At 36.7% G+C, this 24,840-nt stretch overlaps 1 protein-coding gene across 5 annotated transcripts in view; it reads left to right on the top strand.

Moving 5' to 3' along the window:
- LOC108719003 (calcium/calmodulin-dependent 3',5'-cyclic nucleotide phosphodiesterase 1C) overlaps positions 1 to 24,840 on the top strand; it is a 433,183-nt gene that overhangs the window by 204,584 nt on the left and 203,759 nt on the right. For 2 of the 5 annotated variants that reach the window (XM_018267587.2, XM_041566133.1), the window contains exon 1: positions 23,076 to 23,684. The exons of the other annotated variants lie outside the window; for them this stretch is intronic. In XM_018267587.2, the coding sequence (XP_018123076.2) occupies positions 23,584 to 23,684 (101 nt within the window). In that variant the 5' untranslated portion in view covers positions 23,076 to 23,583. Of the gene's footprint in view, positions 1 to 23,075; positions 23,685 to 24,840 lie in introns of those variants that run through there. 5 annotated transcript variants of the gene reach the window in all.

Here is a 24,840-nt window from a genome sequence, read left to right as displayed (position 1 = left end):
TATTTATACATAGTTATCATATCACCCCTTAAGCGCCTCTTCTCCAGCGTGAACATCCCCAATTTGGCCAGTCTTTCCTCATAGCTAAGATTTTCAATACCTTTTACCAGCTTAGTTGCCCTTCTCTGTACCCTCTCTAAAACAATAATGTCCTGTTTGAGTGATGGAGACCAAAACTGTACGGCATATTCTAGATGGGGCCTTACAAGTGCTCTATACAGTGGGAGAATGACCCCCTCCTCCCTTGACTCTATGCCCCTTTTAATACAGCTCAAGACCTTATTTGCCCTTGATGCTGCCGACTGGCATTGCTTGCTACAGCCAAGTTTATCATCTACAAGGACTCCAAGGTCCTTTTCCATAATGGATTTGCCTAGTGCAGTCCCATTAAGGGTATAACGGGGGAATGTAATAAAAATCGCTAACGGAAAAACTATTCGCAATGCAAAAAGTTATGCCTTTCCGCGAACAAATTTTGCTTTGTGCGAATTTAGTATAGCTTTTGCGAGCCCGGAAACTGTTTAGAGACCACTTCCGACAGTGAAAGACCGTTTGCGAATTTTATAGTTTGCGCCAATGCGCAGTCAATGTAATAAAACTTCATACTGAAAAAGTCGTTATGTTTGCTCCAAAAGATTAAGACACCTTCAAGCACTTCTTATGACTGCGCAATTAAAATTCGCAATGCGCAATTAAAATTCGCAATGCAATAACAGTTTAAGGAACAATATTACATTGCGAGATGTGGATTTTTAGTCTTATTGGTGCGAATTGTTTTGCTCTTTGCGAATTTTATTACATTCCCCTGTAAGTGGCTTGGATATTTTTACATCCCAGGTGCATGACTTTACATTTATCAACATTGAATCTCATTTGCCACTTAGATGCCCAGATTGCCAGTTTGTCAAGATCATGTTGCAAGGATTCCACATCCTAGATGGAATTAATTGGGCTGGATAATTTTGTGTCATCTGCAAACACTGATACATTACTTACAACACCCTCCCCTAAGTCATTAATGAACAAGTTAAATAAAAGTGGACCCAATACTGAGCCCTGGGGGACCCCACTAAGGACCTTACTCCAAGTAGAGAATGTCCCATTAACAACCACCCTCTGTACCCGATCCTGTAGCCAGTTTCCTATCCACGTGCAAACGCCTTCATTAAGCCCAACGGACCTTAGTTTAGAAAGCAGTCGTTTGTGGGGCACAGTATCAAACGCTTTGGCAAAATCCAAAGCGTTTGATACTGTGCCCCACAAATTACCCAAAAAAAGTTAGGTGTTTTGCACTCAATTCCGCTTAAAAAAAGGAAAAGTCGCCAGTGTTTTTTTAACTTTAATGCATTTTCAGGCACACAGTATATGATGTAAGTGACAGAAGATTGAGGAAGATCAATTGGCGATGTCCCTGTGGATGTGATTTCTGGTGAAAAGTCACTTCACCCTTTAGTAAATCTGCCCCACATTTCGGAAATCCATTCAAATTTAAAGACAATAGCGGAAATGTAATATGAAGTCTGGGTTATAGGTTTGCTGAAAATCTAATCAAATATAGCGACCAGCAAGCAATCAGGTTGTAGTATTTAGTGTTTGTTTTTTAAAAGCAAAAATCTGATTGGTCTCTATGAGTGACTATACCTGGGCAAATTTACAATTACAATTCACCTCGTTGGTTTTTGCACACATATTAGTTTAAATGTAAAACTTAATGATAATATTTTACCAATTTTTCTTAGTAGTAAAGATATTTAATTTTGCCCTTGATGGTGGTAAGCTATTATACATCATTGCATCCTTTGTGTTCATTTTCAAAATGTTTATCTATCTGTTGCACCTATAAGAACAAATACCCTGTGTTCAATAAAATCAATAGTTTTTTATTTATAGTTCAGGGGTTATCTACTATAGTTCTTGTAGGTTATGTCAAAGCCACCTCTGCCAATGTCATTTCATCCACTTACCCATAAATCTTCATTTTTGAACACTTTTTGTACTCTCAGTTCTGTCACAAGGTCTTAGTTGTGTACAAGGGTAATTCTGTCTCTTGGGAATTATATTGATGCATCATAAGTAAAACAAATTGGAGTGTAAATAATCCCTTTGATGCAGAAACACAAGTAATTATGTTTCTTGGGGTATTATCTCATTAACAAGTTAGATGTAGAAATGCTGTTGCCTTTCATGAATATTTTTGCTTATTCTCAAAGACTAATTAATTTACCTGCAAAAAACTGATATTTCTCAAGGTATTTTGCTGAAATTTAAATTTGAATATATCTTAAGTTTAAAGTTGTAATCCTTGCAAAATAAGCATTAGTCTTGCTTAGCTGCCAGCCTCACCAAAACTGGAACCTGGGGCATTTACACTTTTCACTCTAACAAACCAAGAGCAAGAAATAAAAATATTTTAGGAGACAAACTAAAACTAAAGAAAACTAAATTATTAGAATTACAATATATTAAGTGACCCATTTATTAAACCTTGATTTTTTCTGGTCAAATACCCCACCTCAAACCTGTCGAGGTCATGTCAAGTCAATGGCAGATGTCCCTGAAGTTGTTTCTTGACATCATGATCTGTGTTGGATAATTGCAAAAATTTTAGGATTTCGCCCAATAATCCAAATAGGTTGAGATTTTGCATTGAAAACTCAAAAAAATTGAGTATCAATTGTATGATTCAAATTGACGCTCTATTTTGTTGTTACATATTTTCGCTCTAATTTTTAAAGAAAAATGATTGATAAATTAATTAAAATTGTGGAAAGGAGTTTGGTCGTAAAACAATGAGATTAATTTGAGTTGTAGTAAATGTACTCCTAAGTGTATTGACTAAAACGGGAGGCCTATTTATCAAAATTTTAATTTTGCAAAGTTTTCTAATTTGAATAAACTCAAAATTATATACAAAAACGCAATCGAATAAAACTGTGATAAAAATATAAATGCATCCAACTCATAATTTACTCATCATTTTTAATGTACAAACCTTTGAAACATTTTGAAAAACTAAAAAAGAAAACAGCTAAAATTTTGCATCAATACAAAAAATTTTAATTTGCAAAGTTTTCTAATTTGAATAAACTCAAAATTATATACAAAAACACAATCGAATAAAACTGTGATAATAATATAAATGCATCCAACTCATAATTTACTCATCATTTTTAATGTACAAACCTTTGAAACATTTTGAAAAACTAAAAAAGAAAACAGCTAACATTTTGCATCAATACAATAAAAATATAAATGTTATAAAAATGATATAAAATTATGTTGTAAAATTATATAAAAATATAAATGCATCCAACTCATAATTTACTCATCATTTTTAATGTACAAACCTTTGAAACATTTTGAAAAACTAAAAAGGAAAACAGCTAAAATTTTGCATCAATAGAATACATTTACGTATGTACCTGAGTAAATGGTGTGCACCTTTGGAACTGTGTATATATATATATATATATATATATATATATATATATATATATATATATATATATATATATATATATATATATATATATATATATGTATATATATATGTATATATGTATATATATATATATATATATATGTATATATATATTGATATAGTTAGACAAAAAAACCACACCAAACAGGGCTTAATATAATGTCAAAATATCAAAATCAAATATCAACGTTTCAGCTCTATAGCTTGAGCCGTCTTCAGGAATAAAAGTGTTGTGTACAAACATACAGATTTAAATCCCTCAAAAGCCCGCCAAACAGTGGAGTGACGTGTGTAACTGAGAGTAAAAGGTTCCAACTCCCATCGTGATGTACTAGTTGCCATAATAATTAACTGTGAAATACCCATTGTCAGTGACATAAATGTACATCAAGTATTGCGTGTAGAGTAGTGGCATCGGGTTAGTACCCAATCATTAGGAACACTGAAAAAGTCTGTAGCAATCAAGAATTACAGGTAAAGTATCACCGCGTCCCCCCAACATTCCCTTTCAGGGGAAGTCGGGCTGTTGCGGTACACGGTAAGCTGTATAACATCTGCTATCCGCATAATTCTGTCATTGTCGCCTCCATCGCAGATACGGAAGGTGCAAGTAGCGTGCAGTCCTGTTATTTGCTGAGTCTGTGCCTGCATTCGTAACCTGTTCCACATCAGAGTGTCCTGCGCTTGCTGTGTCAGCCGCATCAGTATGCCCGCACCTCATTGGTCACGTAACCCCGCAACTTGTCAAGTGGCACTTGGCTGGAGAGACCTCTCAAGGACGGTTGTTAGAAATGTGCAGGTTGTCTTACCTGCAGTGGAATGTCACAAGGAACCTTTTTCACACACACGAGGACAGGACAGAAGTTTACTATCAGGCACTGATTGTCTTGTTTGTCAGACCACGTGGTATATTTAGCATGGTGCCCCTGTGGTTTACACTATGTAGGTAAGGCAATTACCACATACAGAGAGAGAATGAATAACCACAGAAGTGCCATTCGGGCTGCCTTATCCACAGGCAAAGCTGACCAGCCAGTGGCGAAACACTGGCTTAAGTTGGGACATTCACTACCCCAATTTAGACACATGCTTATAGACCACGTACCAGTCCCAAGAAGAGGGAGCAACAGATATCTACTATTGACACAGAAAAAATCCGTACATATTTGTAATGGAATAAAGGCACCGATGAACAAGCTTGCCGGTCTCCGTCTGGGGTTGGAAACTCGGTATGCAGTTCTGGCGTGATGTGAATCGAATAACCCAGTAAGGGTAAATGTTTGACAAGTTGCGGGGTTACGTGACCAATGAGGTGCGGGCATACTGATGCGGCTGACACAGCAAGCGCAGGACACTCTGATGTGGAACAGGTTACGAATGCAGGCGCAGACTTCGCAAATAACAGGACTGCACGCTACTTGCACCTTCCATATCTGCGATGGAGGCGACAATGACAGAGGTATGCGCATAGCAGATGCTATACAACTTAGTGTATTGCAACAGCCCAACTTCCCCTGAAAGGGAATGTTGGGGGGATGTGGTGATACTTTACCTGTAATTCTTGATTGCTACAGACTTTTTCAGTGCGCCTAATGTTTGGGTAATAACCTGATGCCACTACTCTACACGCAATACTTGATGTACATTTATGTCACTGACACAATGGGTTAATGGGTTAATTATTATGGCAACTAGTATGTCATGATGGGGGTTGGAACCTTTTACTCTCAGTTACACACGTCACTCCAGTGTTTGGCGTGCTTTTGAGGGATTTAAATCTGTATGTTTGTACACAACACTTTTATTCCTGAAGAAGGCTCGAGCTATAGAGCCGAAACGTTGAAAATAAATTTTGATATTTTGACATTATATTAAGCCCTGTTTGGTGCGGTTTTTTGTCTAACTAATAGTACCATTGTTTTGAACCAGCACACAGGCATTGCATTTTTTTACCGTGTGCACCACTTGTCTGGTGTATATATATATATATATATATATATATATATATATATATATATATATATATATATAGGTATGGAATCTGTTATCCAGAATGCTCAGGACCTGGGGTATTCCGGATAATGGATCTTTCCGTAATTTGTATCTTTATATCTTGTCTACTAATAAATCATTAAAAAAAATTTAAATTTAGATAAATAGATAATAAATAAATTTTAGATACAATTTAGATCATTTAGATAAAATTGAGTCTATGGGAGATGGTTTTTCCATAAATTGGAGCTTTCTGGATAACAGGTTTCTGTATAGCAGATCCCATATCTATGTATACAAATGTATATACATTAAATGAAGTAAGTCGACATTTTGGTCCTACACAGCGGACCTTTCAGAGGTCCTCTGTGTGCGAGTTTGTTAAAAGTAAAAATAGTCCATCCATCTAAATGCTAATTAATTCCAGATTGTTAAGGAGCAGTAAACTAAACAAAGCTGGGGAGAACACAGTGGATCTTAATCAGTGCCAGAGAAGTAACATATGGTGTGAAGGAGAGTAGCATAGGTGAGTCTGTTAAACATCTAAAAGCTAACTAACTGAGATGGTCCTATTTCAGAGAAGGAATCTAGTATTTGCTTGCTCCATTTTTGAAAGATTTTCTTTCACAAACTCTTGCTCAAGAAATTTGATAAGTTATCAAAAATTTAATTTTTTTTTAAAAAGGGCACCCTCCTCAACATTTCTTTAGTGTGAAATTCAGTGCTTAAAGTCTAGAAAAATTCCCCCTTAAGTTTTTTTTCTTAGCTTTTGTAAACGCAGTAGTCGTTTTAATGGCAGACAGATCAGATAGTTTTCTTTATCAAGTCAGAAAATACAATGTTTTGGAAATTAATATTTTTAGTAAATTGTTTGGTCAAATTGTCCCTTTGGAGGCAAACTGACACCGCTTCAGATTGTCTACCTTTGGATCAGCTACGAGTTGCATAGGATGTCTGTAAGAATTAGCATCTGTAACAGTTATTTAACAATAACTTAAGGAAGTTCGACATTCACAAAACAGGATTAAGGGGGTTATTTACTAAACCTCAAATTATTATGTGGACGGCTTTTTGGGGCAAAATACAATTTTTTTTTATTATACCCCTATTCTGCAAAAAGCAAAATCAGACCTGTCGAGGTCGGTAAAAATCAATCCATTTTATTGTTTTTTTCCACAATCCAATTAATTTGAGTTTTTTCATTAATAAATACGGTCAACACGGGCATGGGAGTTTGGTAGTGGTTTTTTAAATAAAATAATGAGATTAATTCAGCGTTTAGTACATAATCCCCTAAGTGTTTCATAACTGACTGTATAATCAGTATCAGAGAAACGCCTAAAAACTAAGGGGGTTATTTATTAAACCTCAAATTTTTCAGGTCGGGCTTATTGGGACAAAATGTGAATTTTTTGAGGGAAAAAACTCAAATTTTTCGAGATTTATTATACCCTGATGCAGCAAAAAAACAGAATTCTGTATAACTCAATGGGAGAGCCACCTATTGTATGCCAAATTGAAGTTATTGCGGTCTGAGCTGGGTTGAGCCCAAAAATCCAACTTTTTTAGGGGTTTTCGGGCAAAAACTCTAAAAAAAAAATCAAGCTTTTCCCAAGAAAAGCCAAAAAAAATTGTGCGATTTCGGGTTTCACTCTATTTTTTCTACTTTTTACCAATCAGATTAAATTTAGTTAATTTATTAATAAATAAGGCAAAATCAGGCATGGGAGTTTGGTTGAGCTTTTTTTATTGGGACAATGAGATAAGTTCGGATTTCAGTAAATAACCCCCTTAAATACAGAATTAGTCCTCCTTAAACAACATTTCAGTATATTACATGTTTGAAATGACCAAAACCCAAAACATTAATTTATATAAATTTACTCATGGTTATCTTCTAAACACATTTACATTTATTTTCTATTTCTTGCAGTTTATACGATTTAAACAGTTTTGAACTGCTCATATTAGGCTTTTGACCTTAACAGCTCTTTGTGAAAGTCAGTATGGACCCCAGGGTTAACAAGCTACATGATTTGAAAAGAAAGTGCATAGACAGTTAGGGTCTCTGACTCTCTGACTTTCAAACAGAGCGGTGGAGCTGAAAGCCTACAACAGCTAATATCTCAGAAATAGATATTTCTTTTGAGTTATGTGCTCAAAGGACCTCTATATGCTAATACTAACCCTATAGGAACATATTTAATTCTTATGGAATATAAATTAAAAAAAATAAATTCTGACTTTTATAATTACAGATTATAAACATAAAAAACAAAAAAGGAAAGAAAAAGGATGAGGGTAGTAAGCAAGATTTTGAGACTTTAAGGGTAGGGACACACTGGGCGATTTGGGGAGATTTAGTCGCCTGGCGACTAATCGCCGCGACTTTCCACGACCAATCTTCCCCGAATGCCTCCCCTCGCTCTGCGCCTGGCTAAAATGAAAAATCGCCTGCGCTAATCACACGCGGCGATTCGTTTTCCGAAGTCGCCCGAAGTTTCCTCGTGAGGCAACTTCGGGCGACTTCGGAAAACGAATCGCCGTGTGTGATTAGCGCCGGCGACTTTTCATTTTATCCAGGCGCAGAGTGAGGGGAGGCGTTCCGGAAGAAAAGTCGCTGCGATTAGTCGCCAGGCGACTAAATCTCCCCAAATCGCCCAGTGTGTCCCTCCCTACCAGTGTAACCTTTTTTCATACCTCCCAACTTCCTGAAATTAGAAAGCACAATACAGGTAATGCCAACAATTTGACTATGGTCAACTCACCATTGCTTTTCTTCAGACAACACCTGCAACAACACCAACTCCCTGCAGCCCATTGGGAGAACTTTGTTTTACATAGCAAAAAACTTACCTAAGAAAAAGAGACCTGAGGTTCCAGCGAACTTAAGTAACTGTAAAAGCTTCATTTCCAGCTTCAATACAGAATACTGCACTCAGCTTGGAGCATATTCTAGTCATCCCTAGTCTAGTCACATTTTTTGTAAACACATTTATTACACATCTCCTCTACACCCCATCCCTCTACACAGCACAGCTTTAGACAAAAGCTGAGGAAATAAGATAAGGAGGAGGTTACTTGTGTAACTTGCTGCTGTTTAGCAAGGAAATGACAACTGAATTATTTCCTGCCCTCCAGCATCAAAGCAAGAGATCAGGTTAAAATACCTGATTATCACACAAAATAAGTTCTGACGGCACCATATAAAACATCATTCATAGTTCAATGGTCAATGTTTAGGTAGCCTTTAATGGTCAAATTATCTTGAGAATGGTAAAATACTTGATTGACTTGTCTTTATGACCAATGTATTTTGAACCAAATTTTTTTCAGTTTCCTTCAATATTAATATGGAGGCATTGCAGATAGAGGAAGCAACAACTTCCAACACTTTTTCAGTTCAGTTGTTTTTAGATAGTTCACAAGGAAAAAGACTTTTTCCAATTGCTTTCTATTTTCTATTTTTGACCATTTTTCTAATACTGAAGTTTAAAGTTTAATGTTTCACCTTCTAATGTCTTCCTGAAGCTGCTCTGTGAGGGGATCCTGTAAACTTTTCTAAAATCATACATAAATTGATACATTTCTTATATTTGGCCCTGCTGAGCAGAATCTCTGGGTTTCATTACAGGCAGTTGTTAGAATTGATACAATAGTTGCTAATATACCACAGATGCTGCTGAGAAATGTATAAAAAAACTGTTCAAAAGTTGCATCTGGATTACTGAGCTGCCAGACTGAAATGCCAGAGAAGAAACTTTAAACTTAAATTCTGGAAAAATGGTAAAAAAAAAAATGGAAAGCAATTGAAAAAGTCTGAAAACAACTAAAATGAAAAAAAGAGTTTGGATGGTAAACAACCCCTTTAATAGTGGTCTGAAAAAGAGCATCTGCAGTTGAAATACAAAATGAAAATACTGTGCTTTATTATTAGGACAGTGATTAGGACATTGAGTTTGATTAAAAGATAATTGTTGGGGGCTGCCCAACAGAAGGGATAAATGGGAAGTTGTGGCTGATCGAGCAGATGATGCTGCAGGGTTGCTAAAAACTGCCAAAAATAGAAATTTTATGTAAATTGCTCAGAGAAACACTGAGTAAGTTTGCATAAATATGGGTTTAGAAGCTATTTAATAGTGACATCTTCTAGATGGTCAACAGAGGAGTAGTAAGTAGGTAATGTAAGAGGCAAAAGCAATAAAAATGATCAAATAGAGCATCAGAAGGGTTTAGCACATGAAACACTTGCATCCAAAAGGGAATTAGTTTAGAGCATGCCCATCAGCTATGTAGATGTGAGTTTGTGTCTCCAGCAGAAGCTATTAGCTGAGTAAGAGTACATTTTATTTAGTTTTGTTGGTACTAAAAACTATTGGTAAAGACACTTGTACAGATTTCCTTTCTGTGTGTAATAATAAAACATGTCCTTGTACGTGATGGTAGCTAAACTGCATGAATCTATTTCAATGGCAAAACAATCCAATTAATTTTACTTTGCTTTTTAATATGCTATTAGCAGACTTAGGGCGTTATGCAAACTGCAAAAAATTTTAGTTTTTTACTATATAATCCGATTTTTTCGTGGAAAAAATAAAACCACATTTTTTAGATTTATTAAACCCTGAGTATGGAAAAAGTCTGAATCCAAAAATCCGGCATCTCAGACCTACCGGGGATGTCAGTGGGATCGCTCCCTATCTTATTTGAAAGTTTCTGTGGTCTGTCCTGAGCATGAAAATCTGACTATTTCACACATTTTGGGCAAAAATCTGAAATTTCAGGGTATTTGGGGTATTTGTCCCTGATCTGATGAAATCTTGATTTTTTAATATTAAATAAGGTCCAATCGTGGATTCTAGTTTGGTCAGATTTTTTTGATTAAAATACTCTTGATAAATAAGGCCCTTAAGGTATGGTGATCCAATTCCAGATTATTTATTTGGGAAACCCCAGGTCCCAAGCATTTTCGTTAATAGATTCCATACCTTTACTCAAGGCTATATTTAACTCTGGTGCTGCCCTAGTCACCTGTGCCTACCCCTTCCAATAGACAATCAGTGCACTGGTAGACTATACTTCAATTGAGTTATTTATACCCAGCACTTTTCCTCATCTTCCTTTACCAATCACCATCTTTCTAACACACCTGGCTGTAAAATTAACTTAACCAACCCTGTCATCAAATGATCCCATATGGCCTTTTTGCCTAGGACTCGGCTCTCTCAACAGTACATGCACCCCTTTCACTCTTACATTGTTTAAGCACACACTTATGCTCATTATGCTGACCTCATATGCACCTGTTTAATGTATGTTTTATATATTTGTAATTTTTCCAATTGCTATTACATGAAATCAAAGTGATTAGTGACCTAATTCAGAAGCCAGAACAGTACTTCCTGCTTTGCAGCTTTCTTGGCTTCCTCTGATTGGTTACCAGGCAGTAACCAATCAGTGATTTGAGGGGGGCCACATGGGCCATAACTGTTTGCGTTTGAATCTTAGCTGCATGCTAAGCATCCATTTCAAACTCACTGAACATTTATGTCCCATGTGGCCCCCCTTCAAGTCACTGACTAACTCAGAGTTTGAGAGCTGAAAAGCCGGAAGGTGTGTTCTGTTTTGTTCTGTTAGACATCCAGTCACTCCAGCCTTTATAGATTACATTTTTTGCTAACTAACTATATTAGAAACATTTTTTATTTTGCACAGCCTATCTATTTACCCAGTTTTCATTTTCACACTGAACTGTTCCTTTAAGAGAGGACATAGCAGCAATTTACAACTTTCAGCCATCAGCTCAATAAAAGTGAATGGTTGTAGGTGATATCAATTTCCTCAGGTTGTGTTGATGTGATGATTCTTTGCAATTTTTTGTTTGAAAATAGTATGGCATAGCCATTAAAAGTATTAGTTATGTGTTGTTGTCTTTGTACCTATTCATCCCTTTTGTATGTGAAGAATTTGTGATGTTTGGAAACAAAAGCATTTGCTTAAATACCTGCTGCTCTTAAATAAAACTGTAAAACTGCATTGCTCATAATTGTATACAGTTGGAAAATCCTATTCTACTAAAAACATCCTCATCATCATCATCATCATTTATTTATCTCTGACAAGTTACGCAGTGCTTTACCTTAGTCTATAACAAACAGTTTATTAATAAAACATTTAATAAAACATTCCAACTGATGAAAACCAGCACATACAGATAGTTTGTCAGGAACTTCTCTTGTTTGTGTACAAAGGGTCCAACCATATGTGCTCCTTCTGTACAATTACAATATATTCAATGAATCATTCTGTTATGATAAATGTCATAAATATTGTTCCTTATAAGATTTCTACGGATATTGTGTTTAACAATTAAATGATGTCTTGTTTCTAAGTTAAGTACAATTAGTGAGTATCATAAAACAGAAAGGCTTCTTTCAGTACCTTATCTGCTGAATTTTGTTCATGTCCCTAAGGGCTGTAAATATACTACAAACTTGCAAAAACTGTTGTGCACTGCTTTTGGTACTGACATAGTAAGTGCTGCACTTTGGGTATCCAGCAAAGTTACTCTTGAGTAAAATGGGTCATAAACTGTGAAATTTCTATCTGTTGACTTTAGAAAAATATTTTGTTTTGTTTAGAGGCACCAGGCAACTTCTGCTTTATAAACAACTCTTTAACTTTTTACCTTTTTGCAAAGTACACCTTTCCCTTTTATTGATGAAAATATTGTATTTGTTGATTTTGGGACACTGTGAGAGAGTGACCAAAGAAATGTGTCAAAAGGTGAGGTTTCACTTTAGGGTCTCCATAGTGGAAGATATAAGCTTCAAGGGAGTTGTTGAGAACAGAGAATGTTTTCTCTGTTTATAGAATTTTGCTGTCTGGAAGTCATAGTGTTCTGGAAGGAATAGACAAGCCATGCAATCAATTCTAATGGTCCAGCTCATATATCGGTGCTCACTTTCCACAGGAATGTTGTCATGTGGTAAGATATTTAGGGGATTATTTATTAAAGCTCAAATTTTTGTGGTATGGCTTTTTTCAATGAACAAAAAAAAACCCCTCAAATTTATTATACCCCAAAGCTGCTAAAAGTCTGAATCTGAAAATACTCCATCTCAAACCTGTCGAGGTCCTGTAGAAGTTATTGGCAGACATCCCTTTTCCAATTTGAAGATATTGTGGTCTGTGCTGGGCTTCGTATGATAATCGGAAAAATTCAGGGTTTTCAGGCAATAATTTGAAAAGATCAAGTGATTTGGGATTCAAATCCAACATTTTTTCACAATTCCAGTTTATTCAGCATTTTATCAAGACTTTTCCCAAACTGAATTTTTTGAGTTATTTTATTAATAAATAAAATTGTGGATGGGAGTTTGGTTGAGTTTGTTTTATTAGAATTATGAGAAAATTTTGAGTTTTAGTAAATAACCCTCTAAATGTAGTGAAAATTGATGATGATCTATTATTATATCTTACAAAACCAATAATATCTTTGCCTAAAGTTGTGAGGTTAATGGAAAATTTTGGGAAACTTTCAAATTTCAAAGTAAACTATAAAAAATCGGAAGTCTTGAACATAAACATTCCAGAGGCAAAAATACAACACCTGAAATTGAGTTTCCCCTTCAAATGGACCGGGTCAGGTATTAAATACTTGGGCATTAGAATAAGGGCAGACCTAAACAAATTATATCAGGACAATTACCCCCCACTATTGACATCTCTACAGAAATTAATAGACACGTGGGACAAGCTAAAGATGTCATGGTTCGGTAGAATTCAGGCCATAAAGATGATGTTTATGCCAAAACTTTTATATTATATTCAAGCAATTCCAATAGCGATTCCCAGTTCTTTCTTTAAAATTATTAAATCTAGGATCTCCAGATTCATCTGGGACAATAAGAAACCACGTATAAAACACACCATTTTAATAGCCCCAACGGATAAAGGGGGTCTGGGACTTCCAGACTCTTATCTTTATTACATTGCTACACATCTTATTAGAATCCTAGGGTGGTCAGACACTACTACACAAAAGGAATGGAGTAAACTGGAACACTTATATGCGGCATATCCCCTAACCAACAATTTGTGGATAGATAAGGAAAACACCCCCAAAGCAGTATGGCAACACCCCCTAGTGGGAGCCACTCTTAAAGTTTGGCATAAAAATAAAACCAGATTAAGATTAACACATAACCCCCATATTTTACAACCATTATTGTTCAACCCCGAGTTCCCCCCGAGTATGGAAAGTGGTTCACTCACTAGATGGGGAAAATTGGGCGTTAAAGACACTACGCTAAAAGATTTCATGAAAACAGGAAAGATTATTCCACTCTCAGAGATACAAAAACAATGGGGCCACCATCCCAGAGACATATGGGGATACACACAACTACACGCATATCTACAGACGAAAAAATCTTTGGACTGGGAGAGAATGGAAACAAGCTGGGAAACCATATTGTCTGTTCAAAAGATATCAAAAAAACCTCTTTCCTATTTATACAAACTTTTAATTGATAACGTGGCCTCAGGCCCTGACTCCCAGCGTCAGGAATGGGCAGAAGAACTTAATATAGAAATAACAGACTGCATGTGGAGTGATATTCTAAAATCCACTTTTCAATCTTCCAAAGCTTCCAAAACTAGGGAAGCGATGTACAAGATGGTTACCAGATGGCACTATACTCCTACTAAGCTGAAAAAATATTATGCTAATACTAATGGAATATGTTGGAGATGTAACATTCTTGAGGGTAATCATACTCATGTGTGGATAACTTGCTCAGTTATTCAGTTGTTCTGGAAGGAGGTTTTAAGCATAATAAATAAACTGACAAAACAGGAACTTGTGATAGACAAGCCCCAGACAATTTTATTCAACATAAAACAAGACTTAAAGACAATAATAAGCGACCCACTCACTTTATATTTATTACAAGCAGCCAAATCCTTAATACCTGTGAGATGGAAGTCGATAGAGTCGCCGACGATTAAAGACTGGTTAATAAGGGTAGAGGAAGTTAGACAGATGGAAGAAATGACGGCAATTTCACATAATCAAAGTAATAAATATTGGGCAATATGGCATCCATGGGTAGACTATACTAAAGCTAAATACTAATATACATAGTATCTGTTTCTTCTCAAATTTGTATTGTATAAGAGATAAACATTGTATTGAATGTGGATATTGGATCATCCCACTTACCCCTCTCCCTTCCCCCCCCTCCCTTTTTTTTTCTTTTTTCTGTATCCCTTTCCCTAATCTTATATACTGAAAAATATTAAATAAAGAATTGATAAATGTAGTGAAAATTAATTAAAAATGTTGTTCTGAGCAGGACACAGAACAGGAAGGCTACCTGTGTGTGTAAGGAACTCCCAGGTGTTAGGGTTGCTGTCTGCCACTGCAAGGATGATATAAACAGGATCATGCAAAAAATGGTACTGATATAGAATTTAATGCTACAGTCTGTATTAGCACTGACCCTATCCTCCAAATACCTAAATCCAAAAAATTTTGTCCAATAAATTTTTGTACTCGAAAATCAACATGTAAATGAATGTATGACTAAAGACATATTTTCTTTTGATATATTAATGTAATATAAATTATGTGAAATAAACGGTTTTAAAAAATGTAATAGCTGTAAACCATAGGCATTAATGTATTATCTCTATAGATCACTTCTTTTTAAAATCCAAGGTTGAACACTTTCTGGCTTCAGAGGATGACCTTTTACTTTGTATCATCATTCTGTCATTTGAATTTTTCTTATACTGTATGCTTTGTAGACTTAGATTATAAAACCAATTCCCAACAATAACACGGTACTAAATACAAATACTAAATTATGTCTTCTTTCTTTCTGAGAGCAGAAACATTTGCGCAATAATAGTGGATCTAATTCTTCTTAATAATCAAGAGAGCTCACACTTTTGAAAATAGTCTACTTTTAAATTTTAACCAATCCCTGGACAGTAATATATATATATATATATATATATATATATATATATATATATATATATATATATATATATTATAGTGAGCTGTTAGTGTTTTCTGACTTCCAGAAGTGTCTGTGGCTGAAATCTCAGGCAATTTGTAAATGTACAGTGGTATATAGCCAATGGGATAACAAAATATAGAGACAGTAGACCCATTGGATGTTATGGTGTACAAAAACTGTAGTAGTTTAGTTATTTTAACAGTTTGACATGTGGACAAAGCACATCACATTTTTGAAGGTTAGTAGGATGGTAATCCCAAAACAATTTTGTCATTGGACCCACACAATGTGGAAATTAGGACTGGAAAGGAAAAACAAACAAATATACAATCAGAGTTGACAGACAGTTTATATTGGTAAATAATAAAATGCAATGAGAGGTACATTGCTTGTTAATGCATACCTCCCAACTTTTGAAAAAATGAAAAGAGAGACAAAAACTTGTGCTGCCACACCCATTTTATAGCCACACCTCCTAATTACCGTGCCAATTTTACACAATTTGGCAGGTTAGCAAAGTTTGAACGCATTTCTGGGAGTTGTAGTGCAATGTTTTATGTGTTATAACAGTTTTGCTAATTAAAGTAAATTGCCCTTTAAGATTTTAATCTCAGTTCTCCCAAGAGTCTTGCTTATCTTAAATAGTTACAATAGTTTCTTTGTTTATCTTATTGTTGCAAAAATATCTAAGTGCAGCTGCTGACTGTTCTGGGCTCTCTGCCAAAATGCCACTTATTTTAATTAAGTTTCATAAACTTTGTATCTTTTTCTGGTGTCAGTGCAGGAGATCAAAGAGAAAGTCGGGAAATTTCAGTTACACACCCGGGACTGCGGGCTGAGCTGTCAAAATCGGGACTGTCCTGCAGAAAAGGGGATAGTTGGGAGGAATGGTTAATGGGTTACACAGTACTTTCTCCAGATACACTTTAGGGTACAACTACATGTGCGATTTCCCCGCGATTGTGCCGGATCCAATGCTCTGCACCAAAACGCAGGCGTCAAAATGGATGCGATGGAAAGGTAAGAAACAGGAATGTTGGATGGTGTTGCAGCATTCGTCCGACGCGACACGACTGTCAGATGCAAATGCTGCATGCTACGTACGCATCCGACAGTCTTGTCACGTCAGATGAACTCTGCAACACCATCCAACATATATTTCTTACCTTGTTTTCCATCGCATCCGATTTGATGGGTGCGTTTTGTCACAGAGCGTCAGATCCGGCACAATTGCTGGGAAATTGCCCATGTAGTTGTACCCTTAGTCTGTCCAGAATTACTGTAATTTCAGATGAAGCCGGCTTTAACATCTAACATCCATTTAGCTGGAGTTTAGAATATTCTAAATCATGTGCATATATTGCATGTAGATAGAAAGTATTTAAAAATTATATTTTGTCTGCTGAAGGCCTATTTATCAAAATGAAAAACAAGAAGAATCCTTAAATACTTAAAATTCACATTCTACTCAATATTTTTAGAGGCTCTTCCAATTCTAAAAAAAATGTGAAAAACTCAAACTGGAAAAAAATGCTTAAAATTTGCCTAGGACAGCTTCTACATGAACTCATTAGCTTTTAATGGTTAATGTTTTGCACTTATTACATCTATAAAATTTGCCTTGTATTGTTATGTATTAGATTGTTACTTCATTTGTCTTTAAATGTTTTATGCATGCAATACAATGTATAACTCCTTTATCTCTTAATTGATGTGTTTAATTATAGTAAAATCTCACATATTTCCAGGATCTGACTGTTATTTAAATAACAGTGACCTACTGTATACTCCCTTTAAAATTTGAATAACTTTTAATTTGTGAGAGTTAAATTAGAAGGTCATGATTTGCTTATTTGGGATTATCTCCAGGCTTGTAATTATTGATAAGCTGTAATGTAGGATATTAATTTAGATAATCACCTTAAACTATTTTGTCAATCTATTTCTATTGATTTCACATAGATAACTGAAAACAGCAGATGTTATTTCTGATGCTTCTGGTCCAATATCCTTAGCTCTATTCTGACTGGGCAACATTTGCAGCAGCAGTAGACCATATATAATTTATTTCAAGTAGTGATGGTCGAATTTACTCGCCAGGCTTGAATTTGCGGCGAATTTGCGTGATTCGCCGCCGGCAAAAAACGGAAGCCGGCCGCAAAAAAAAGGACTCTGATAGCAAAAACGGACGCCGGCGTCAAAAACGAGGCGCGGGTGCCGTTTCGCGAATTTTTGCCGAAGCGAAATGGCGCAAATTCGCCCATCACTAATTTCTAGGAATATTATCTTCAGTAATGAATCTGGAAATATCCTCATACATCCTCATACATTGCACTAAATATACAGATGTTTGTATTACAGCATGTGCTTCCCCTGTTGAATACAGAGCTACATGCTTTCAGTGGGGGCAGACATGTAGGTGGTTCCTCTCCCACTCTCTACCTGTCTGTTACAGGCTTGTCTGTTATAGTCTCTCTTTGGCCTAAATGTATCATTCCCTCTTTTTATCTCTCTCTATCATTGGAGGGTGCAATCAAATATTTCCCTCCACTCTCCCCAAACTCCTCTGTCTAATAAGAGGGTGTATGAAAGGGAAGCTCATACATGTAAAACAAAAGCTCTGGGTGCAAAAATCAGTTTACCATAAAATAATATCAATAAAATATTTTTTGTGAGGCATCCTGCTGAGCCAGTACTGGGCAGCACACGTCCCTTCAGAATGGCTGGGAGGTCTGTTAAAACTGCTTCCAAAGGGAGCAATTTAGAATAAGAATCAGACAAACTGCCAGATGATATTGTTACACGAATTTAATATGCTTAGTTGGCTTGGCAAACCCAATTCGAAAAATGATTTTGATTTTTTGACTGTTATAGGACATTGGTACTGGGATCTTTGTATCATATATTATGTGTACTTGCCAGAGGATACAGTGTGACTGCTCCTCAATTATCAATAAATACAAATCCTGATATAACTATATAGCATATATCTCTGTTATGAATAATATGGATGTAGCGAACGTCGGAAAAAATGTTCGCGAACATGTTCGCGAACGTCCGGACAAAAATGCGAACGGTTCGCGAACGTTGCGAACCCCATAGACTTCAATGGGAAGGCGAATTTTAAAAGCTAGAAAAGACATTTCTGGCCAGAAAAATGATTTTAAAGTTGTTTAAAGGGTGCAACGACCTGGACAGTGGCATGCCAGAGGGGGATCAAGGGCAAATATGTTTCTAAAAAATCCATTGTTGACACAGCGCTGCGTTTTGTGCTGTAAAGGGCAGAAATCACACTACGTCACTCAGGTGGTGTTTCTGGAGACGGTATTATTATTGATATTTAGACAGAATGTGAAAAAGCTCACACAGCTACTGTAGGTGGCAGTGGTTTGAAGAACAGATGCAGATGAGAGATCAGCAGCAGGACAGACAGCTGCCCACAGCAGCTACATACAGAGCACTGCAGTAGAAGGTAGATTACTAGCCAGCAAAGCTACCTAACCTAAAATGTCCCTCAAATCCCTGCAGAGTTCTGTCCCTACAATACAGAGCAGTATCAAGTAGATTACTAGCCAGCAAAGTTACTATCAACTGTCCCTCAAATCACTAACAGCTCTCTCCCTACACTAGCTCTTCCAAGCACACACAGGCAGAATGAAAAAACGCTGCAGGGCTTCAGTTTATATATGGAAGGGGAGTGGTCCAGGGGGTGTGGGGGTGGTCCAGGAGGGAGAGCTTCCTGATTGGCTGCCATGTATCTGCTGGTCTGGGGGAGAAATGGCAAAAAAAAGCGCCAGCTAAGGCGAACCCAAATTGGCGAACGTTGCGTTACGTTCGCGAACATTCGGCGGACGCGAACGGTCGATGTTCGCGCGAACAAGTTCGCCGGCGAACAGTCTGCGACATCCCTAATGAATAATTCTTGTCCATAGTGTTTTATGGTTGAATAAACTGACACTTAAACTGAGCACAGGTTTGCTCTACATTGTGGGAAATTTCTTCATATTTTTTTCTATATATTTTCTATTATTTTCAGATTTGAATTGGCAATATGCAAATACAAATATGACCTGTATTAGTAGGGCCCATTCTACTATTTAAATGTTAGCTCCCCTGTAGTATGTCTTCAGTTTTGCATATATTTTTACAGTGTTTATTTTTATTAACAGAGCTCACAGAGCTGATTTTCATTTTACTTATTCTTGGGACATTTTGAAAGTGTTTAAGAGTTTTTGCACAACAAGAAAGTCATGAACAGCATTTACTTATTTATATAGCACCGGTTACTTTATCTTCCACTTGAAAGCACTTACAAGAGGTTCTGCTAACTGTCACACATTCAGAAAACAATTGAAATGTGAGGAAGCTGGAAAGAAGAATATACTATGGCACAGTAACCCGAAAACACCTACAGGGAATATATGTCTATCCCAGAATGCTCTATGAGGCAGAGGAGATGTGTAGAATAACAGGGGCTGTGTGTACTCAAGCTGAAATTGGTTTTGTTATTAGTTTGTCATCACATGTAAAAAGAGGTGGGTTTAGGAGTGAGCTCTTTGACCAGGAAGGGGGACAAGACAAGTGAACTTAGAGAAGTAAGAGAATATACATATGAGTAAAATCTTTTAATTAACCCTACTAGTTTCTATGATAGTTGTAAAGTACAAAGTGTGGGTATATAAAATTGTAGAAAGGACCAGCACTCCGTTTTCCAAAGAATTCAATAATTTATTTCAATCTCACAGTGTCTCCAATGTTTTGGCCCACTTTGGGGCCTTTATCAAGGATAAAGTGCTGTGTGTTACATCAAACCTTTAAATACCCACAAACCATCCAAAAAGGCGCCCTAAGATGACATCATTACCAATCAATGATGTCACCTAGTGGTGTTTTTTTTATATATATTTATATATCTATGCATTTATATATCTTTTAATGACATATATGTCTTTCACTCGATTTTAAAAGTTTTTACACTAATTGTTTAATTGAATAATTTGATTGGTAATGATGTCATCTTACGGCGCCTTTTTGGAGGGTTTGTGGGAATTTAAAGGTTTGATGTAACACACAGCACTTTATCCTTGATAAAGGCCCCAAAGTGGGCCAAAACGTTGGAGACACTGTGAGATTGAAATAAATTATTGAATTCTTTGGAAAACGGAGTGCTGGTCCTTTCTACAATTTTATATACCTCTTTTGACCAAGCACCTGGCAAAACGAGATGTTGTGAAGGAGTGCGGGTATCATCTGCAATTTCGTTATATATATATATTCATACTATCAATAGACCAGTCTGTTCTGTTTTCAGAAGAATAAACTTTAATCTGACCTGTCTTGAGTTTGTGTGACATGGGTACATACAACAGTATATCTGCTTGAAGTTATACGGGGTGTCGTTTCCTTTAGAAAAGGTATGGTGACTTCTGCTAGTTGAGAGAATCCCCAGAACTGGTTTTAGACAATTTACATTATTTTAGATACGCACAATTGGAGAGGGTTGCCTTTAGGGACCTCTTCAAGACAGAATGCAGAGGAATTATAGAGACTAAAGGAAGTGTAAAGGTGGCCATACAACGGCCAATAAAAGCTACCTAGACCAAGTAGGCAGTCTGTGTATGGGGCATACCCAAACAATATTTGGTTTAGCTATCAATTGAGCAAGTAGTTTTTCCTTTCAGGGTGAGGACTGCATCAACTTGTTGATGTCATCCTCCTCCAAGGCTTTCATTATGATTCGATTGTTGGCATGAGGACCAACTAATTGTATCAGGCCAATACTGCACAGCTCAAGGTGACCATATCAAGAAAAATCTAGTTTGAGCAGGTCTTCAGGCGTAGATAGTGAAGGTCACTGATCATTGCCTAGTAGTGACGAGTGAATAAATTCACCAGGCACAAATTCGCTGCGAATTTTAAATTCGCAAAACTGCCGGGAAAATTTGCCAGCGAAAAGTTGCTGCAAAACATTTTGCCCTCACTTTGGAATTGACGGGGGCGTCAAAATTGAAGTGGGCGACACAATTTGACCAGACTGCAAAGCTGCAACCATGTGAGTACCACAATACATCAAATCTTGAATGATGCAGGAAGTATTTCTAAAATGACACGCTATGTTACCTTGGAAACAACAGGTGTGCATATGCAGTGTTGGCCATATATCAGTATTGCATATGATAAAGCCAGATGAAAAATAGCATTGCCATAGCACAAACCTGTCACACTGTCCAGTATATTAATAGAGACTGTCAACCCTCTACTTGTCAACCAATTGTAGCCTGAATGTTATATACTTTCCCATTGGAGTTAGATACATTTAAATTAACTCAAATAGATAATATTGTTGTACAGCCCTTTGATTTTAACTTAAGAGTAAAAAAATTTTGTTTTTTTTTTGTTTTAGTATTCCCATGTAGTATTGTAGTGATGGGCAAATTTGTGGCATTTCGCTTTGACAAAAAATTTGCGAATTTCCCACGAAACTGTGAAAATTTCGTGAAATGTTGGCATTTGAATTATCGCTGGCGAATTTTCGCAACAGTTTTGCGAATTTATTCGCTGGCGGCGAATCTCTTGAATTTGCGCCTGTCGAATAAATCCGCCCATCACTACCCATTTGTAGAAGTGGCTATGTGTCAGTACTGCATATGAAAAAGACGGGTAAAAGATAGCCTTGCAATTAGTGATGGACGAATTTATTCGCCAGGCGCGAATTTGCGGGATTCACCACCAGCAAATAAATTCGCGAAACGCACGTGAAAATTGGCGGCAAAAATTTGCCGGCGTCAAATTTTTTTTCCGAAAAAACTGGCGCCAGCGCCGTTTCGCGTGAAATTCACAAATTTTTCGGCGAAGCAAAACGGCGCAAATTCGCCCATCACTACTTGCAATAGCCGAAAATGCAGCCCACACTATGTCCAGAATATCAGCAGTGACTCCCCCTGTACCAAGCATTTATTTTTAAAGGTGTAATTTGCTTGGTACCCGAACAGAGGGCTGCAGCACAGTTTCACCAGAAAGGGTCTGCAGATTGGGATCAAATCCCAATTTATATCTTCCACTGAAGCTGATTACGACGCATTGGCCTATACTTTTCTTTTTTTACTGCAGATGCCATCCCAACAAAATGATGCAGAATATGTAGAATATAATGTACAATGCTGATATAATTTGCTGTGCAATACTACTATTTTTTTAGTCATTCTGTCAAGATTCAGACCTTTAAAGCTCTTTGTGTTGGTCATAAGAGAGCACCTTGCTAGCATTCCCCTCTTGATTATTCCTCTGCTAATAAGAGCCAGTTTTATTCCTACTTTCTTTCAACCCACCCCCATCTCTTTCAAGTAGCAGCCAGTTTTTCCTGCAGCCTGCTTAGTGCATCTGTGCATGAGAAAGACTTTATGTGTATGTGCATGTGTTAGAGGCATATCTCTGGCTGGCTGTGGGATGACTTTTTCCTCAGTTGTCAGCTCTCTTGCCTGTCAGCAGAGCTCCTGGTACTGGGAAAGAAGAAAAGGGAGGAGAGAGGCTGTGGGATAAAGGAATAAGGGGAGGGAGTATCAAAGCTGGAGGGGACGAGGGCTGGCGTTCAGAGCATCCTGGAGTAAAACACACAGGGTCCATCAAATAGGAGGAATGCATTTATCAGAAACTGTACAGATGCCTTTGCTCTGCACTCTCCAGACTGCTCTCAGAGTGTTTTTTATTGCTTTCTTTTCTACTGACAAAAACTCTTCAGCTGGAATTACTAATTGCATGTTTGGCTTATCGTTTTAAAAGAAAGAGGTTTCAATCAAGAGAATAAGCTTAATCCCTAACATCGGATTCAGGACCATGGCACACAGCCACAGTCACCCTAAATGCACACCTGGAGCTCCTTCTGTTGGCACATACTTCCTGTGATCCTAAAAGGCAGCTAGGCAAAAAGTAAAAAAGTAAAAAAAAAAGGAAGAAGAGAAACAGAAAGGAAATGTTTGGTGTTCCTTGTCCTTATTAAAGCGTGTTGCATTTATTGTTTTGCCTGTACTGGCATTTGGTTGTACATTACTGAGCTTTAACCAAAGTGACAAACACACAACCATGGAATCACCGACCAAGGAAATTGAAGAATTTGAGAGCAACTCTCTGAAATATCTGCAGCCGGAACAGATTGAGAAAATCTGGCTGCGTCTCAGAGGACTGTAAGTACTTGTTTTTAATTCGCCCATGCTCACTTTTAGCTGCATTATGTTTCTAAGGTTGTAAAAAAAAACTTACAGAGCATCTTTGTCACTTTGCTCATCTTTCCGCATAATCATACTATCCATAAATTATCCAGCATGCAAAATACTGATAGAGAGCTAACAAACTGCATTCTATGTGTACAATACCATCTACTACAGTGCATTCTCACAATGCTGATTCTTCTAATGCTCCTGGTTCAGAAAATAATCCTTATTCTGTGCTATTTATTTCTTGAGCTTTTACACCAAACCATTTCCACTGCAATTCACAGATTTACAGTTAGATTGGGTGAGACTGATTAAATACACAGCATGCTGTTCTAGTACCAAAGAGGTTAACCATGTTGCTGTCTAAAGATGTAGGAGAACATTAGCTTGTAGCCTTTGCTTTCCTTGGAAATAAAGTTTCTTGCCTTGAAAAATGCCCTGTTTCTCTTTATTTGACATCTTTTTGCAGTACCTGATGAATTACTGCACCTGACCAAAAGTGGACAAATATGAAAGACATAGGAATTTACTAGTAGTACAGACAGCAATTTTATTCGTATGATTTTGTATTCATGGTCTTCTTGTTTCTGTAGAAACATTTTAGTTTATTTTGAAAGAGCCTTGTATTAAGGTACTAGTAGGGCAGTTCTTTACAGAAGAGATTCATGAAAGGTAGATGTCATCAAAGTGTAGCAGTACTAACTACCGTACCTTCTTTTCAGTAGAATTATTTTGGAAAATATACAGTACATGTAAACACAGATCATCCATGTATCCAACTTGCAAAATTTTATCAACTTGCCACCACCCTGCTTATACTGAATGCAAAGTCAAATGAACATACATAAAAGTAATAGCACACTCTTTCAAACACTTTGACATTTTGACTATGTCTCACTGTTTGAACGAAGTAAATATTGCTGAAAATTGAAGCTTATATGAAGCACTTATGCTTGAAAGATGTCAAAACCAATAGTCAGATTGCCGCAAGTGTCTGAACTATATACTGTACACATTCTTTACAAAAAAATCAGTGATACTCTAGATCATCAGTGCTGTTTCTTACCATGAGTGGGTGCCTGTAAGTGTATGTATATATTTCCTATATTACAGCATTACCTTCAAA

This window comes from Xenopus laevis, chromosome 6L (assembly GCF_017654675.1).
Source record: "Xenopus laevis strain J_2021 chromosome 6L, Xenopus_laevis_v10.1, whole genome shotgun sequence".
In the NCBI taxonomy this organism is placed as follows: Eukaryota; Metazoa; Chordata; class Amphibia; order Anura; family Pipidae; genus Xenopus; species Xenopus laevis.
Note: the sequence above shows the minus strand (reverse complement) of the source record. Positions and strands in the feature narration are given on the sequence as shown.